The sequence below is a fragment of the Strigops habroptila genome, chromosome 4, assembly GCF_004027225.2.
Source record: "Strigops habroptila isolate Jane chromosome 4, bStrHab1.2.pri, whole genome shotgun sequence".
Classification (NCBI taxonomy): Eukaryota; Metazoa; Chordata; class Aves; order Psittaciformes; family Psittacidae; genus Strigops; species Strigops habroptila.
In genome coordinates, this window is record NC_046358.1 from 62,538,524 (window position 1) to 62,557,366 (window position 18,843).

The 18,843-nt window shown below is 35.3% G+C and overlaps 1 protein-coding gene and 1 long non-coding RNA gene across 2 annotated transcripts in view; both read left to right on the forward strand.

Moving 5' to 3' along the window:
- The window catches only part of KIF18A (kinesin family member 18A), a 38,367-nt gene extending 20,322 nt beyond the window's left edge, over positions 1-18,045 (forward strand). Inside the window, exons 13-17 of the mRNA XM_030483048.1 lie at positions 283-521; positions 11,554-12,037; positions 12,555-12,659; positions 14,736-14,845; positions 16,518-18,045. Of these exons, the coding sequence (XP_030338908.1) occupies positions 283-521; positions 11,554-12,037; positions 12,555-12,659; positions 14,736-14,845; positions 16,518-16,660 (1,081 nt within the window). The 3' untranslated portion in view covers positions 16,661-18,045. The remainder of the gene's footprint in view (positions 1-282; positions 522-11,553; positions 12,038-12,554; positions 12,660-14,735; positions 14,846-16,517) is intronic.
- LOC115606698 lies at positions 7,841-11,492 on the forward strand. The gene is made up of 3 exons (XR_003990972.1): positions 7,841-7,966; positions 9,873-9,937; positions 11,473-11,492. It is a non-coding gene; the product is annotated as an uncharacterized LOC115606698 (long non-coding RNA).
- Positions 18,046-18,843: the final 798 nt, after the last annotated feature.

Sequence of the window (18,843 nt, forward strand, 5' to 3'; positions counted from 1 at the left end):
CTGTGGTGTTTGAGGGACTGAAGATCTTAGACGCAGTTGGTAAATGCTTAGGGTGAAATACAAGGTTTTTCCAAAGAGAAAAATCACTCTACTTAGTCATGAATATTTCCTATTAGTGTCATGGTATTCCCTTAAAAATTAAAATACATAGCAGAACTTGGCAAGGGGGGAAGGGTGTGGAGAAGGACAAAACCTTGTTGTGTTCCTAATAGTAGCAGTGCTAGTAAGGAACAGATTAGTTATGATGTAGTCATATTTGTCTTGCTTCTTGTTATTTTACAGAGTACTAAATACTTTGCTTCCAGTTCTTCGCAAGCAGTACCTGGCTTTGAAAGAAGCTGGGTTGACACATAATGTGTCTGAGACTGAATTTGGGGAGGTTGAGCAGCTGATACAAAGACAAAAATCAGTAGTTTGGGCTGACCAGGCTGAAGAGAAGGAAGAAAATCAAAACCACGAACTAGAGTTGTCTGCTATCTTTGCATTCCCACAGCTTGTGAACAGACCAAACACCCCATGTTGTAAGTATATAATTTATTTGTTCTCTGTTAGAAACAGATTTCAATGTCTCCTGCAAAAGCTATGTCATCCACAAACACAGCGAATGTACACTTCTAGAAATACCTAAGCCAAATGTAAAACTGAGCCTTGGACCCACTTTGTGTAAATTATATACCACTCTTAACTGGATATAGAAAAGTTTACTTCTTCAATGGCTAGACACTCTGCCAACAGATAACTCCCTCTTTATCTTGTTGTAACATATCCCATATATCAATTTTCCTAGATTCTGTGAGTGTTGTTAATAATTTCATTTGAGTCTTTTGTGTGACCTTGATAGAAAAGGAATCTTAGTGACAAGAAGTATAATAATTCTGTTATTGATTTGAAATCTTAAGCAGCTAGTACAGTTTGCACAGTTTCAAGTAATAGCCTTGAGGGGGATGAGATTTCATATTAATAACAGGTTGAATTGGAATCAATTTGGAACAATATTTTATAAGCTTATTTTTCCAAGAATCAAAGGATTCACCATTTCTACCATGGAGTTGACTGCTTTACTGTATTCTGATGGCCCCATTTTTTCTCCATAACTCTATGTAGCTGGCTTTTCAGCTGTAAAGTGAGTTGCTCTAGAGTCTAGCCTGGATAAAAAGATATGAAGAATCCTTGCAGAAGGTGCTGTTGCAAGAGATGACAAGCAAAAATCTCTGCCTGATAGTGCAGCTGCTGGAGGCCAATGCTTGTGTCTTGTGCTATGCGTAGCCAGTACTCAATATACTGTGACTTTGAAAGACATCCATAGGTAACAAGGGAACATGAACAGTAGCAGCTCTGCTCAGAAAAACCTCTATTCAAACAGTATTTGTAGAGTATAATTTTAATCTTAATGTGTCCTTACCTAAAATACTACTGGTGTTGACACAGTCATTTCCATACATCTTGGGTCTTGAGGTGGAAAAAAGTAATCATTTACCAGGGCTTTAAAAAAATTTCTGTTGAGCACAAAATAAATAAAATAACTCTTGAATTGTTTGAAATCACGTTTAAAATATTTTGAGCTATTAGCTGATACTATGTTATGGAAATATACAGAATGCTTGTAACAAACTATTCAGGGTTAAAAACAAACAAACAAACAAAAAAAACCAAACCCACAGAAATTGGGGAAAAAAAAACCCTTGACATGAGAACATGTGAAGTGGTACAAGAGCAACATCCCGATTGAAAATAGGAAGGTTGTAGTAATTTCTTTTTTCATTTAAAGATGAAGTAAATTATTCAAGAATCCAATTCCTTCTCCCTAAAGTCATCTCTGAAGTGTTCTTGGCAAATGTTAGCAAGAGCTGACCTAAGAACTTGGTGAACAAATACAAAGGAAGATTTATACAGATTTCCTCACACATTGTGGGGCTTTGATATTTTATTATTTATAATTTGTCCAAGATGTTGGGAAGTAAATAGTGTTTGAAGAAAGAAAAAGTAAAGTGAAATTAATTAGCTGTGTTCTACACAGTGGTCGTTATTCCTTATATAAAAATCCATATTTCACCTATAACACAATTGTGTGGACTTCAACTTGACAGCAGGGAAGAGTAATGCACTTCATTTCTTGTGATTTGATTCTTACTTCTCATGCTATAAGTTGAAAGCAGTAATTTTTTTAAAAATCTCATTTAATAGAAATATATGTAGCTTTGTGTTAGTGTCTCAGAAGTTTCTTTCCAAAATTATGTAGGCAAAGGATAGAAAAGTTAACTGGTGGCAATATAATGTTTCATATGAAACCTAAGTCTAACGCATCCTGGAGGAAGAGTACTAGAGCTGCTGGTAACAAATGTGATGTATTGCTTTTGAACCTATGTTAACACATACTGAAAAGAATATTTTTTTTAAATACAAATCCCTCTGCAAAAACAAGATGCTGCTCATGTAGAACACAGTAAGACCTATGAGGAAAATTAAATTCCTCTTCGGTGTAAGCTTATGAAGTTAATAATTATATATGTTTTGTTGAACTCAAAAGTATCTAAGTATGTATGCAGTATCCATGCATTATCTATATTTGGAAATTCCAAATTAATGAACAAACAGCTCACTATGCATTTAAAATGGTAGTGATGCAGAGAAACATCTGTACTTAAAGAAGCTGTTGATTTCTGCATGTCATAAAACATGAGGCACTAATCATTGCAGAAACTTTCTTTCATAACAAGTAACCTTTTACCAGAAGTCTTTTCAGAGAGACCCATGACATGGTTTAGTTGCAAATGAATTGTTATTGAGCGTGTGTGTGCGTGTGTATATATATATATAATTATATGATCTCTCAAAAATGAAAATATGTTAAGCCACTTTTCTGATTATAAGCACTGTGCCCAAAAGGCCAAAGCAGCTAAATCATTTGTGTAGAATAGGAAAACCTGTGAAAGCAGGACCTTGACTTCTCATGGGTTTCTTTGGAATTAACTACATTCCACTAGCTGATCCTGAAGAAGGAAGTCAAACTAGTAATTGATGTGGGGAAAAAGAACATTAAAAGTGTGAAGGGAAGGATAGCAAACGTGAAAGGGTAGGGATTTTTGTCCCAGCTTTTGTTAAAAGTCTCTCACAGAAAGATGCTTTCAAATATATATTCCCAATGGGCTGTATTGTATGAAGTGGTTTTGGTATTACCTTGTTTCAAGATGTCTATCGGGAGTTTCAAAACGCTAAAGAATTTCACCTGAATTCCAGAAATGAATAAATCTTTTTTGTATTTAAGGCTTCTCCCTTGGAAAGGGTCTACGTGTCAAATGATATCAAGTCATAGTGGGAGAGGAAAAGATCAGAGGGGAGATTAAGATTAGGTATTAAGAAAAAAAAACAAACTTGGCTATGAGGGTGGTGAGGTGCTGGTACAGGTTGGCCAGAGAAGCTGTGGCTGCCCCATCCCTGGCAGTGTTCAAGGCCAGGTTGGATGGGGCTTGGAGCAACCTGGTCTAGTGGAAGGTGTCACTGCCCATGGAAGGCGGTTGGAACTGAATGAGCTTTGAGGTCCCTTCCAACCCAAACCATTCTATGATACTCCGGCTGTGTATTCAACATGTGTTTCTATGGTCAAGGTATCAAGTTAGTCAGTTCTTGTGCTTAAAAACTATTTTTTAGCAAAAGCTAATCAAAGCTCATCAGCTTTGCCGAAGCATATGTCGTGCTTAACTATAGTAATAGACATCTTTCTATCTTGTTTTTCCTTTAACCTTTGAAACCTTTAAACACGTTCTGTAAACTATCTTGCTCTGAGAATCAGATATAGGCTGCTAGCTGACTGTTACTCAGCAACTTTGTCCAACCAAGTAGTGTTGCTTAGTCATCTGTTATCTGCATGCAGTAGCACTACCACGGGTAACGCAAATAACTCTCAGAAAATTCACTATTTGTCTTAAGCAAATGCTCCTTGCTCTCTTGGTTTGTTTACGCCATGCCGTACAAGTAACTTACTCTAACAAATTGGTTTGCAGTGTATGCTAACACACTCTACATGTAATGATTGAAGGAGTGTTTAGTAAAGAACTTAACGGAGTGTCTGAATCTTAAATTTCTGATTGCACTTAATTGATGTGGGTTTTCTTCTTCCACCACTTCAGGAATTTTGAAAATGGAGCTAAATACCCTCAAATACCTGTCCTATGAGGAAAAACTGAGAGAGCTCAGGTTCTTCAGCCTGGAGAACAGAAGGCTCTGGAGAGACATTATTGTGGCCTTTCAGTTCTTAAAAGGGGCCTATAAGAAAAATGGGGAGAGACTTTTTGGCACGGCCTATTGTGATAGGACAAGGGGTGATGGTTTTAAACTAAAAGAGGGAGATGCAGGCTGGAAAAAAAATCTTTATAATGAGGGTGGTAAAACATTGGCACAGGTTGCCCAGAGAAGTGGTGGATGTGCCATCCCTGGAGACATTCAAGGCTAGGGCTGGATGTGGTTCTGGGCAACCTGATCTAGTTGAAGATGTCCCTGCTTATTACAGGGGGGTTGGACTAAATGCCTTTTGAAGGTCCCTTCCAACCCAAACTATTCTATGATTCTATGAAATTTAAAATGCAATATTTGAGTTATAATTTCAAGTTGTTCAAGTAAAAATTATTTCACAATATTTGCACATTAGTTTATCCCACTGTGTTCATATTATACTTTTTTTAATACTGGTTCTCCTTGGTAATTTAATTTTGATTTCTTAAAACAAGACTGAAAACACATTATTTTCAGAACCTCTACTCTTGCTCTCTTCTACTATGAAGCCTTGATGTGGAGTTTCTGTAACATGTCTTAACCATACTTTCTACTCAATAGGGCTGATATTTTTCTTTTAACAATTTTCATCAATGTATACTCCTATTTTTAAGTGTCCACCCATACTATTCATTCTGACCAAAATTATAAATTTGAGGAATTGTTTTGTAGAGGACATGCTAATTTTTCTGCTATCATTTTTGTTTACAAATACACAACAGATTGATTATGTTTGTTTTGTGAAACCATACATGTGATATCTCTGTATCAAGGTATTGCACAAGCAATGAAAACAATGTTAAATTCATTTTAAAATATATTTGGGCCCCCATTCTTGGATGCTGGTTAATGGAGGCCATACAGTATGCATAGAGTATGGACTGATGGGTGGAGAGCTCTGACTGGTATTTGCAAGTATTTCTGTGAATGGGAAAGTTGTTGGCATTGTTTCAGGCATCCCATTTCCGGAAGCCTTACTGTACATTACTGTTGAGAGAATGGAATTGATTTACAGGAAAAAAAAAAAAAAAAAAGGTCAGGCATCCATTACCTCCTCTTGTCACAAACATCCGAAAGGAAAATCAATTTATTGTTTTGCATGGAAAAATTGGGGTGTAATTTTATGCAGTAGAAAATTGATTAAAAGTAGGAAAAGCATGTGTCTTGTATATAGGAAAGATTTGTTTTGCATTGACCAACTTTTTCACACTATCCTATCACTTGGGTTTTTTTTAGGTTTTGGTTTTTTTTTTTCCCTCATACTGTGTAAAATAGTACACCTGACCACCAGGACTCACAAGGATGCATCCAGGATCTTAGCCTTTTACAGTTCCCAGCTGTTGTTTCCAAAACTGTTGTGAAACTGGTGGTCACATAGGTGTGTTTGCATCACGTAAATACTCAAGAATTGAAATGCGTTCACTGGGCCTTGCTTGTAATTTGGAATTCCAGGAGTCAGTTGTTAAGAGGATGAAAATGAATGATTAGTGTTGTAATTGGATCAATCACTGGTAGCCCAGAAATGTTTATTGAAATGAATACATTAATATTTGATTTCACTTTAGCAGAACTACCTGGTAGACTTAATTTAGCACAGTTTCCAGAAATAATCCTTATGCGCATATTAACATGAGTTCCAGAGGAGAAGTATAGGCCATTATTCTGTCCCAAATGTCAATTAGAAATAACCCAATTCATCGGAGTTGTTTGTCATGAACTCTACTCGCTTTTGCTGTGACTCATGTTTCACAAATACTGCTTTTCATATTAACTCACGGGGCTGTAAATATCTAATATCACTGTGTTTCTCTCCTGATAAATCAGTTCTTCTCAGAAGTCTTTTGGGACAGATAATACAACAAGCTTATGACCAAAACCACCTCATACTGTTTGGGGGGTGATTAGTCAGTGGAGGATGGCTTTGATTTTTAATCTGTGTGAGACTCAAAAATGATATTTAGAAACTCTGACAATTATGTTTCATAATCCTCAGCCTGAAACAAAAGATCAGCAAATACGTGATCTATTCTTTAAAATACATCTGGAATAATGCTTATTGTTAAAGAGAAGTGTTGCAGCTGAAAGCACTAACTAAGGAAACGCACCTTAATAACTAAGGAAATAAACTTTTCTTTCAAGCTACTCCATCAGGATGTAGGTTAACTGTGGACGTTTTGGTAAAGTAAAAAGGGATTCATTTTTGTGTGTAAAATAAAAAGTAAACTTAGTATCACTGAATCATGGTGGTCATTCTGATACAAAAGATTGAACTGGCCACAAAACATGAAGCAAATACGAACTGTAAACATTATAATTTCCCTACCTTTTTATGGAACAGATTTGGAGATTTTCTTCCAAGTTGGAACATGCTTTTGTCTTGCAGTAGGAAAGTAATGACAATTAATGGTAAGCATTAGACATCCATTCTGGAACTATTTAGAGTTTTTCAAGGAAATAGGTTGTCTTCAGTGTGCTGTCTTCTTGCCAGTAACAGTTCTAAGACAGTGATAACAGGTCGAATCTAGAGTTGGCCGACTTGCAGTTTCCAGTTCCAATGCAAGGGAAAATCCCATTGAACCAATCACATGTAATGCTTGCCAGTAGACATCTTCTAAGTTTGTCGAATCCTGTATTTTTGAAACCCATTTATGGGATTTGACATAGCATGCTGCAGTGAGTTCAACAGTGTAATTGTTCTATGGGAGGTAGGTATTGCTCTTAAACTTGTTATGTGATACGAATGGGGTATCTACTGTTAGTGCAAGAAATCTTTGTTAATCTGTGATATTTTATCACTGCTTAATATATTTCCTCAGTTGTTCATAATTAAGAATGTATTGTCTCAATTTACTGTGTTTAGGCAACAAGATAAAGCATGTGTTAAAACATATATACATACATCCCACCTACAAGCATTCAACAATATCACATTAAAATGGAGTATCCTGGGAGAAAGCATTGCCTAAGATTGTCATATAGTTTGGTTTTAGTAGGCATGACTTGCTATGAAATGAATGTCTCTTCTGTGTTGCTTTAATACGGGAAATTTATATTTGCCACTTAGAGTATTTGAAGTCCTTTGGTCTGGAGCTTTTTCTTTTTCGCTTCTTGACTAGGATTTAGGGGAACTGGTTCTCCTTAGCTTTCATTATCGCATTGAGATATGAGCAACATCGTCACAGATGACCACATGACTGCCTGAAATGTTCAGTGCTTGCTTAGACAAAATTATGCTAAAATTGTTTGAATTTTAAATATTCTCATACACTTATAGATATTTTTATATATTTTAAAATATTTTTATATTATATATTTTTAAATGCTGAAAACAATATTTAGGAAAGATAAGGGTATGGTGTTTTAGTCTGAGGCAAATTGCTTTAGTGACAGATTGTGGTACTAAATTCCCTTTCAATAAGAATTTTTTTTTATATATGAATCTTAAAGTATGCCTCTCCATATCAATTCTTTTAATAATATTGAGTAGCCTTTGAAGTAGTTTAAGGTAGGTTTTTTGTGAAAAAAATAATATTTGGGGGTTGTTTTTTTTTTTTTTAGGAGAAACATGACCACATGAAGTTATCTGAAATCTACAGGAGTCATGGGATTTTTTAGCTATTGTTGTCATAACCATTTTATTTAAACTTCTCAATGGCAGCTATTAAAAGCACCTGCAAAAAATGAGCAACTGTCTTTAGTATGTTGCTTCCTTATTAAGACAGAGATAAAATCACTATCATTCCTTTCTTTTAGGGGTTTAAATGCCCTTTTTTTTTTTTTGTGTACTTGTTTACTTTTAGATCATGACTGTTTGGAGCTGTATGCTATGGAATAACTAAGATGGAATTGAGGTGTTGGGGTTGCTAACATCATATTTGGTTTGTGCTATTTAGTGTAACCAAGTTAATGATGTTGCTAGTGGTGGTTTTGGTTACTTTGTTGTTTACTGTGTTAAGAGCGACTTGATGCTTTCACAGAAAGTTATGAGAAGGGACACTTCTTAAATGTTTTATATGATTTCCAATACTTAACTGGCAAGAAAAGCTAGTTTTGTTTTAACTTTGTTTTAAAATGAGTTTCATTACAGAAATAAATAATTTTTAAAATAGATCTGGGGTTTTAACAGCCTATATAGAATTGCTGCAACTGTCTTTTTATTAATGTACTTGTATTACAGTATGAAATACTGTTCATTATGATGAAATTCAACAAATTATTAATGGTGGCAATAATTTTGTGTTCTCTACCTATTTAGTTCATGGTTTGAATGCTTGCATTTACAGTTAATTTAAAAATGCTTCCAGTATTTAGTCCTGGAGAAGCTTCTAAAACTTGGCACTGACCAAAATGTTCCTCCATCAGACTTCCTTCCTAGTAACTTTAGGACATTAGCAAAACCTCAGTGTCTTACAGTAAGCAAACTTTCTGCAGCTGGAACCTCCCTGTCCTAATGTAACAACAGAAAAATAGAATTCTAACCATTATTTTTCCCTGAAACACACACTTTCAGATGCATATAAGCAGGAGAAAACCTAATAAATGAATATTTTAAAATTTGTTGTGAGATGTTTAATGGCTAGTTACTTCAAATGCTAGACTGGAATCCTTAGAGAAAGCTTATTCTTTTATTTAAGAATGTAAGCTGTCCAAAAATCTTTAAAAGCAAGTTTTGGCTTCAATTTTGATTGTGATGACTAAAAAATATGGGGGATTTTTGAAAGAAAGAAAAGTTAGTTTTTTACATAGAGCAATAATACTCATAAAACCAAAATTAAAGAGCAAACACATTAATAAGGCATAGCTTTGGTGATAGTATCACCAAGTTCATATTGAAAATGGTTCATAAATAAGTTTCTTGCTTGTCAGTGACAAAATTCTACCAAGTCTTGGAGAAAAATGTCTTCATTGAAGTAGGCCTGTATTATTTCTGGGGGAGGTAAAAGTTATTTGGGGAACACACAGGACCTGTTCTACTACCCTTGCCGTTTCACTGATCATGGAGAATATTACGAATTAGCTTAATGTTTAGACTACAATCAAGCTACTGGGTCTCAATAACTTGCTGCACTTCACCTGGTGAATGTTGACCATGAATTAGACTAAGATTAGGTATGAGATTATAATGTATTTTGCTTTTTACCAACAACAAAAAAATCTTATTTATAGTGAACTGTACATGGGCACATACACAAACTCACAATTTCATGTCAGGTAGTCCTCTCAGGCCTGAGATTGCCATGCTTGCGTTTCTTCAAAGCTGAAAAGAGTGTAATAGAATTGTAATTGTTCATGTTCAAGCACCTTTTCGATAAGCATTTAAGCTAAAATTAACCTGCTTTTATTGTTTTTGCATTGTTGGATATTTGTTGAACCATAGTAGTTTAAACACTGCTTTCTGAAACTGAGCCCTTGAGTGAGGAATAAATGTTGGCTTTGTTTTTTCAATGGTTTCATGATTGAATTAAGGTCTGTCAACAAAGAATAGATTTGTGGCCTATTTATTAGCATCTAATTTACTTGCCAGTTGTACACGTTTTGATACTATCCATTCCATCCTCCCAGAACAGGTCTAGGTCTTTAAATCCTTTCCTGTCTCCTTACAGCTCTAATTTGTATTTTCTAATTGGGCATCATCTTGTATAGCTGGGCATGAGGAATCCATCATATGGTATGTTTAGTTCCAAAGTGTGTACAAAAAAACATGGTACTGAGATCACCCTTCATCCTTTGACAGCTTTCTTTCATTGAGGCTCTTATTTGGGCCCTTTCCCCAAGATACCTGATTTCGTGAGGGTACTTGAGGAATTTGCATTCTTAAAGCTTTCTGCCTATGGCAAATTGGGTTACAACTGGGCAATAAGGTCAAAATTAAATGGGGCTGAGAAGAGGCAAACAGACAAAAGACTTTGTAATCATTTAAGCTTTGCTTTTTGTAAAAAAAGTCAAACTGGGGGGTGGAATAATACATAATACATATGTGTTTCTAATCAATTTTCCTCCTCTTCAAAGAATTTTTATGGAACAGCTAAAATGGCTTAAGTTTTAACACATGAGAGCGAAGTAAAGAAGCATTCAGACTGAGGAGTTCAAACTAACTTTCTTAGTCTGAGACAAAAGTAGAATGGAATTTTAGAAGAAATAAGTATTTATCAGCACCGTTATATGAATACCACAGTTAATTCTTGAGTAACTTGCAGCAATTTAAAAAACAGGAACTCTTTTTACACTGTGGTTGATCACAGGAATACAGGAGGCAATGCAGAAAGAGGATGTATGATGCTGTGGCTACCAGCTGAAGTGGTGCCAATTCATACACATTTTTATGGTAGTAGCCTTAATTTTTGAAGTTTGCACTGAAAGTGAAATCTAGAAGCACTTGGGGTTTTGACAGCCCTCTCCCACTCTTGGTTTGTTGATAAAAAATGTAAGCTGCTATTTCTTATTTAACTACTGAAGTCAGCATTATCCTACCCATTTGAACAGTAGTCTGTTTAGATGATTCTCCTTTACTGAAAACTTGAATAGAAAAAAGGTCTTTTCTGTCTTTGGAGATTGCCCTCATAACCACCTGCTTGCACATGACATTATTATGCTACTTCAAGAAACATAGTATCAATCAGGATGAATGCGAATGGCCAATTAGTGCTGTATTTCTTGCTTTGTTATTTTTAGAGGGTGGGGGTTTTAGTAAAGAGCTTTTATTTCCAGAGTTGATATATTGAGGTGTCAGGATCCAAGTAACGTACTTCTCCTATTCCAAAACACTGCGTTAGCATTTGCAACGTCCAAGAATTTTGTCTCCAAGTGATTTCTATATCCACCCTTTTACAACAGTCTCATTCTACTTCATGGTACTTGCTAGGGAAAAAAAGGCTGTGACCACGAGGCAGCTGTAGATGGCTGTGATAGTACCATCTTAAAATAAAAGTTGTGTCATGATAATGGGATTTTTTATTTTTTTTTCGTTGCTCTTATTCTTCCATTCCCTGTTGTCATGTGTCATATCTTACTTGTGATTACTTGTAATATCTCTGGGATTAACTATATCAGCCTATGCATATTTATATTACTCTGAGTGCCACAGAACAAATGCTACCATCTGGACTATGCTGCAATAAAAATAATTTCAGTTAAATGATCAAATTAATATGTAAATGAAATAAATAGATTTTGTCATAATTTCTGTTAATAAATGTATTTCAGCAGGGAAGAGGAGAAAAAGGGCAAGATCTTTGGTAGCAAATGTAGGTAAATGTGCTAACTAGTGTTGCCTATGTTGCACAGGTACAACGTTTGGTACACCGTCACAAGAAATGAATAAAAATACACAACTAATTGTAGAATTTGCAGTACCACCACAGAAAAGAACCAGGCGGAAGCTAATGGACTCTCCAGTCACAGCTCAAAGTCCTGCTGCATCCATACAACCCAGTCTATGTCATCTGGAGGATTCCCTTACCAAGGAGGTTCGCCCTATTGTGTACACACCAGAATTTTGCAGGAAGCCAGTACAGAGCTTGTCTACAGATACTGTGGTAAAGAAAGCTTTACACCTTGCTGGCCTTCAGGAAGCTGAGGTGTATAATACAGATATGCCAGTGAAAAAGGAGAGTGTTTTGGATACTACATGTGACATAATTCCAGAGTGCAATGTAGCTGACATGGACTCAACAGTAATTCTCTATGAAGGGACAGGTGAAACAACAGAAACATCTACTGAGTCACCTGTGAAGGGTTCAAAGCCATGCATCAATAGCATTCTGCACAGGTATTTTCCATTTATAACAGAAAGGAATATTACCCAAACAATTTAATTCTGTTTATCTTCACAACTGTGTTTTTCCATTTAAGTCAATTTTATTTGTAAACCCAATATTTTGAAAATCAATCCCTCAATTTTAATCAGCATCAGATTAAATTCTGCCATTATTTGAAGTGGTATGTCAGTGATAACAGATGAAGCTAAAGGCTTGTTCTCTTTCACAAGATAGGTACTGAAAAGAAAATACAGCACTTGTGAAATGGTTTGTGGTGCCTCAGGCAAGTTTCTTTCTCTAAGCTCTACTTTTCCTGTCTGTAAAATGGATGCTTTAGCCTCTTTGACGTTGAGAAATGCCATTGTTAAAGCTGCCATGTATATGTGAGGTTCTGCGAATCTGCCTCAAGTAATACTGAAATGAATTTCCCATGTTGTTTTTCAACTTAACATATGTTTACTTACAGTTGAGAACAGTTTCACTTCTACCCAGAACAGGTTTTACAAAAATATAATTCTTTGATTTCAGACTTGAAATCTCTTCCTTAAAAAACAAAAATCCTACTTCGGTACTTGAGAAGCCCTCCTATATGGCAATGACTTCTGCTGCTGAGAGAAAAAGAAAAATATTAAGGTAAAATTAAACTAAATTTTCTATGCAAATGAATTTGTATTACTTTCTTATGTTCTTACTTAAGTTTTGGTATTATATTTCAAATCTGAAAACCTCTTATACAGGTCCTATGGACCTACTTAGGAGCTGTTCTGGCTCAAATACTTTGAACAATTCAATTTATGGATTTTTACCTGGCAAATTTTGAGGAAAAGGCTTTTTTCTTTTCGTCTTTTTCCAAAAGCCAAAACTGAGACAATCTTTTTTTAAATCATATTATGAGTTGCCTGTTGCTAGACAGTGAGTGGAGCTGCCACCTCATAGGTATTCTAAAGAATGTTTCAAGGCTCTTGGAACAAGTTCTATAGATAGATCACAGGACACAGAAGAAACTTCTTTGGTTTATTAGCATCTTTGAGATAGCAAATCTTCCTAGTAGATGATCAGATTTACCTGATCCAATTTCATGTTCCTGTTCTAATTGTTACTAATTCTTGTTGTAAACTATTTTCTAGGATTGCTCTATGATGAGAAAACAGGCATATCTCACATTTTAATTTCTTCAAATAAATGATTATGAATTTAGCAAAATAAATCACCTGATCCCTGAAACTGAGCTAGTTTTCTAGATTCTCTTTAGGGGCAGGTATGGGAACTGTTGGAGCCTGATTTATCTGAAGGTAAATGTTCTATGACAGACTTGAGGAGTGCTTTTTTCTAATAGCTGTGTAATGATTTCCAAATTTATATATACTTAGATCTGACTTAGAGATAAAAATACTAGCTCTTTCTTCTCTTTTATCTCATTCCAACTGTATCTCAAACACATATTTCCCTGTTTCCAAGTTAGGATAACACTACAGGAAAATCACCTAACTTTTATTCCTTTTGTGGGAATACACTCCTCTGCCTTGGAGTGTAAACTGGCTGTAAAGCAAAGTTCTTTGGTTTTGGCTAGCAGTTTATGATGAAGAGAAGGAATGAAAACTTCTTGTTCATGAAGGAGGAAAGGAATATGCTTTTGCCTTTCAGATAGTGCCTTTCCTTGCTCTTCTTTTTCCCCCTTTTCTCTCTCATGATTTCCATGTTCACTCCAGTCATTCGTCTCCTACTAGCATTAGAATAAAATATAAATTTCTGACATATTCTCTAAATCAGAAATATAATTTGAAACAGTCTATTGCTAGGACAAGGGATAAGAAGCAAGTCAGTCAAAATACAGAAGCTGCTTTTACTAAATAGCATTACATTCTTATTGGCATATAATTCTCTTCCAAGAAGCATGCATGAATAGAACTTAGGCCTGGCACAAAGCAAGTCTTTGTCTTTACCGCTTGCTATATATTTTCATTTAGGCAGAAAATCATTCTTAAGAAAAAACAGTCTAAGTTAGGAGACTATAAAGTCAGAATACTACAATATCCTTAGAGGAATAGGAAAAGCATAGAAATTTGGTACATAAATAGCTTGCTTATGAGGCTGTCTTACAGAGTGGAACTGGTGAAGTTAGCGAGGCAAGTGTGAAAGGGTGAGATTAGATAGATTCATAATTTTCACTGTAGATCTGAAGTTCTTCACATAAAAGGCTATAAAGTATAGATGTTTTGTCTTAATGAATTTGAAGCTATAGCAGCATTCTTCTAGTTTAGCTAAAAAGTATTGCCTGCTACGAAGCCACCCTCTCCAACTGTGTTGGAGGATGTAGAGAAACTATTGTAGCAATGAAAAATGTTATTAGTTCAATAAACACAGCTTGATCATTTCAAGGATTTCATACATGTGTTAAGGTTATTTCTCAGTATAATTTGCAAGCAGTGACCACCGAGCTGGCTTCTGGGGTTTCCAAAATAACTGGCACATTGGTCTGCATTTTAACATAAGTAGTAACATTGGTTCTTATGTTCACAGCTGAAATGGTCTTGTAGATTTTTAAAAAGGAAAAAAGGGAATAATATCCTTATAGGTGTCATATATTAGTTTATTCTTTGCGTTCTGTTGCATCACTTAATATATTTCTACATTGCAAGGCCTAAACTAGTGGAACTGTAGCTTAATCCTTTTGCTGAAAGCAAACTCTTTTCTGGCTTCTTTTTCCAGTTCTACATCAAACACCGGGTTAGGCAGCCTGCGAGATACTGTTTCTGCAAAACGCATTCGACAAGAGGTCTTGTTAAGCCATACAGCTTTGCGAGTACCCAAAATGGCGGGTAAGTGTCAAAACTCAAACAACATTTGTTGGTACAGGAGGTCCAGAATTAAGGTGGATACTCAAGGTTTTGTCAATTTAACAGCATGGGTTGCTGTCATCAATACACTAAGCTGTCAGTTTGAGTAGTATATCCATTCATTAAAAACAAATCCGAATGTTTAACCAGTTATCTATATCATATCTAATCAAAAGTCAGTGTTACTACAAGCATGTTGGGAAAAGCCTTTCTGAAGAGTTAAGGTCTCCCACCAAAAATTGTTTGTGTCCTTGTTGAGAAATTAGCGAACCAATTCTATCTTTTGCCAAGAGTGGTTTACAGCAACATAACATCGTCTGATCATTTCCATACCTGTTTTTAACTGCTTGTTTTGTTTTATAACACTGCACTGATTTGTTTTTACAGATACAGGGTGTATTTCCCCGAGAGTTTTATTACTTTAATTCTGGGGCTATTTTGGGCCAATAAAGTAGTGGAGGAAAAATTATTTTAAAACAATATTTAGGAATTATTTTGCTTCTAACAAATTGCTGATAATGCTATCGGGTGGTATTCTGTCAAAGTCTGCTACAATTCGATGGCTTCTCCCTGAGGTACATCTTTACGATAACAAAATCAGTTGCAAATAATTTTTTTCAGTTGATGTGGACAAAGGTCTTCTGTTCACAGCTTTCCAAAAACCTCTGCCTTTCCTAGTGCATGACACACTACATTGCTTGGCACCTGCAGTATATTTTAATGTACTAAATCCTTACAGTTTTCCTTTTATCTCTCCCTACTTGTCTCCTTTTCTTCTCTGTCTTCAGAAATACACTTAATGATCTTTGTTACTGTGGCTTAGAGGAGATCAAAGATTGTTTAAAGTTTTAGTCTGCTGTTATGAAATAGTCTGATCATGTAGCTTTGCCCAATGGCACAGGCAATATGCACTTTTACAGCACATAGGGGTTTTTCTGTAAGAACTGATGTGAAGGAGCAAGTACAGATGAATGTGGTGTTCTCCATTCATGAGAAATGTTGAGTCTCTCTATTACAATAAACTTCCTGAACAGTGTAAACCTGAGGTTAAGCATTATCTAACCAATAGTTAGTTACTTGGCAAAGTGCATGCACAGTTACATCAATTTCTGCTACTCAAGACTGGGTTATGAAGTTGCCAAAATCAATCGCTACTCTGGTATTACTGAGAAACTCTGTAATGAAGGACCGCATTGTGAAATAGAGAACAAATTTTTTGATTCTTCAAAGTTTAACTGAATGTAAAATACATCTTTCTTTCAATAGCATGCATTTCCCTTAGAGGAAGAGCTGCTTTTGTATTGAATAGCCAAAAATTTTCTAATGACTGTTCATTTTTCAATACTCTTCTAAAATAATATGGATTAACAAAATTTACACCTATTTCTACACTTCTATATAGACCACTGTGCCCTTTTAATAACACCTCATGCTGATTGAGGTTTAATCATTGGACTTTCTAGGCAGTTAGCACACTAGATTGCTGAGCTGAGTTATTACATTTTTGCATATCAAAATTAGGCTCTCAAGGACAAGAAATGGCTGTAAAAATTCTCAACATGCTCTGGAAACAAGATATCCAGATAGGCCAGATTCTGCTTATGTTTATTGAATGATTGTCTCCTATTTATAATAAATGTTCTTTCTTCACTAGGAATGAAAACAAGGAGCTGGAAGCCAGAACAGGATGTGCCAAGAAACCTAGTTAGAAGCCTTTCTGAAGGAAACGTAGCATTTGGTGTTAAATCAAGGACATCAAAAAATCTTTTACTTCGTGTTTGTAAGAAAAAAAAATAGGGTTTACTTCTGAGTTCATCCATATTTCAAGAAGAATGGATGGATAGCAAATGAGGACAGGCAGACTTTTAGTTTCCTCCCGTGAATTCTTTTGTGGTAAAGATGACTCTCTCAGTAATGCACTATTTCAGAAAGAACAGCTTCTTGGAAATAAAAGGATTTTGTTAAATTCTAAAATAAAATAAGTTATTTTTTTGTCTCTTGTTAGCTCACAAATGTCTTTGTCATATTAACAAGTGAATAAGGAGTTTCATTTGGACTTGGGAATGGAGAAGGGCTCAGTATACCTTTTGGCATAATCTTTATGAGCATTTCCCTGTGTTTGACGAAGTTTAATACTTCAGATGATGCAAGTCTTTGAGGGGATCAGTCATAATGTAATTTTGAGATGCTACCTTAAATTGCTACCTACAGTCAGTCTTAATTTTCAATGGGAATTTTGTCATACAAAAGTTAAAAAAATCATTTTGACCTGCTAAATCACTTTGACTGCAACTTCTTAATGTTAAAATTGTTTTTCATTTGAAAGCAAGTAAAACAGATGCTAATACTAAAACGCATTCCTGCTTAGCATTAGGATGCCAGTTTATTCTCAGATATGTTCTGATACTACCAGTGTAGAACCAAAAGACACAAATATTTACAAAAAGTCTTTTTAATCAAGTATTATATATAGATGTTTTTAGCCTTTTTTTTAGTCTGTTGGTTGTAAATGTTCCTGGTTTGTTGTTAATTTTTTTTAATTCAGTTGTAAATAGGATAATTGTCAATTACTTTAAATAAATGTTTAGATTTAATAAGCAATATAATGTCAATTTAACTTCTAGGAAAAAATACCTTTTTGCCTCTTCTATCATGAAAAATGTCTGAATTAATCTTAGCAAGTATTGCCAGAAGTACACATAGTTTATATTGTATCTTGTGGTCAATGATTAATATTCAAAGTGGTTTATATATAGTTGTATTGAAGCCTTGACAGCCTGCCAATCCTGAGAAGCATGGTTCTAATGTGTTTGGTCTGTGCAAATAGAAGTGTATACGTGAATTGCCCCAGACTAAGGAGAACTAATGGGAGAAGTCCAGTAACTAGTACAGAGGTTTTAATCGCCTGTCTGAAGCAATGAGCTTTCAACCCAATCAGTTAAGCAACACCAAGTATGCTGCGGAAAAACATTCTGGCTTGCAGCCATAGTAATGGGCTTAAAAGTTTCACAGGTGGTGGTGGTTGTTCATCACAAGCTTTCCTGTGATAGAAAACTGGACTCCATGATCTAATGGCTTTTATAAAATTAATTCTGAAAATTGTTGCAGTATTCCAAATGTTTATAGTTTTGGTTTTGCTCTGTGTAGTCTTTGATTTTTAGACAAACTAATATAAACCTTCTTCCCAGTTATGTCTCCCCCTAGTTATTGAATGTTGACATGTTGATTTTTCACACATTGGAGAGCATTTTTCAGAAGGTTTCTGAAGGAAATGGTCATTGCCTGTATAAGATTTCAGGACCACTTGCTGGGACAAGCAGACAATGTTGCAGAGGCTGACTTCATCAGGGAAGTTCAAAGAGCAAGGAATGATTCCTTGAGAAGTAGGCCTTACTAGTGAAAAATGAGGTCAGGAAAAATTTAATCCTACTATTTGCATTGTAAAGAAAATATAGGTGATAGAGTTGTGGTAAGCATGGGGACATGCTGATAGCATAATGAGGACTGAGAAATTATTGGCTGTGGAAAAGGCTTTTATGAACAAATTTCTAAACATCAGAAAAGCCTAAAAACTATAATCTGGGACTTGACAACATTTCAGTACAAAGGGTGAGGGAGTCATTTAATATTTCTCTGTCATGATGAAGAACAAGATTTAGTAATTAATTTTAATTTAGGATTTTGGCACCTGGTACAGCTAAAATTGTAGAGGCCACACATTTTTTATTTATGTGATGTCTCCCAGATTCTGTGTTTAATATAAAGTGTGCACAGGGAGCTACTTTTGTTCATACTACTTCGTGTCTGCAAGAGGCATGTTGAGCTTTGCTTATGAAGATATTTGTAATGTGCATTGTTTTTGTGGCATGTAAGACTTATGCATAAATGTTCCTAGCAATTTTGACAGGTTTTCAGATGAGCTTGTGCATGTAACATTTTGATACTCAGGCAAAACAGAACTGATGAGATCTCATCCTTTC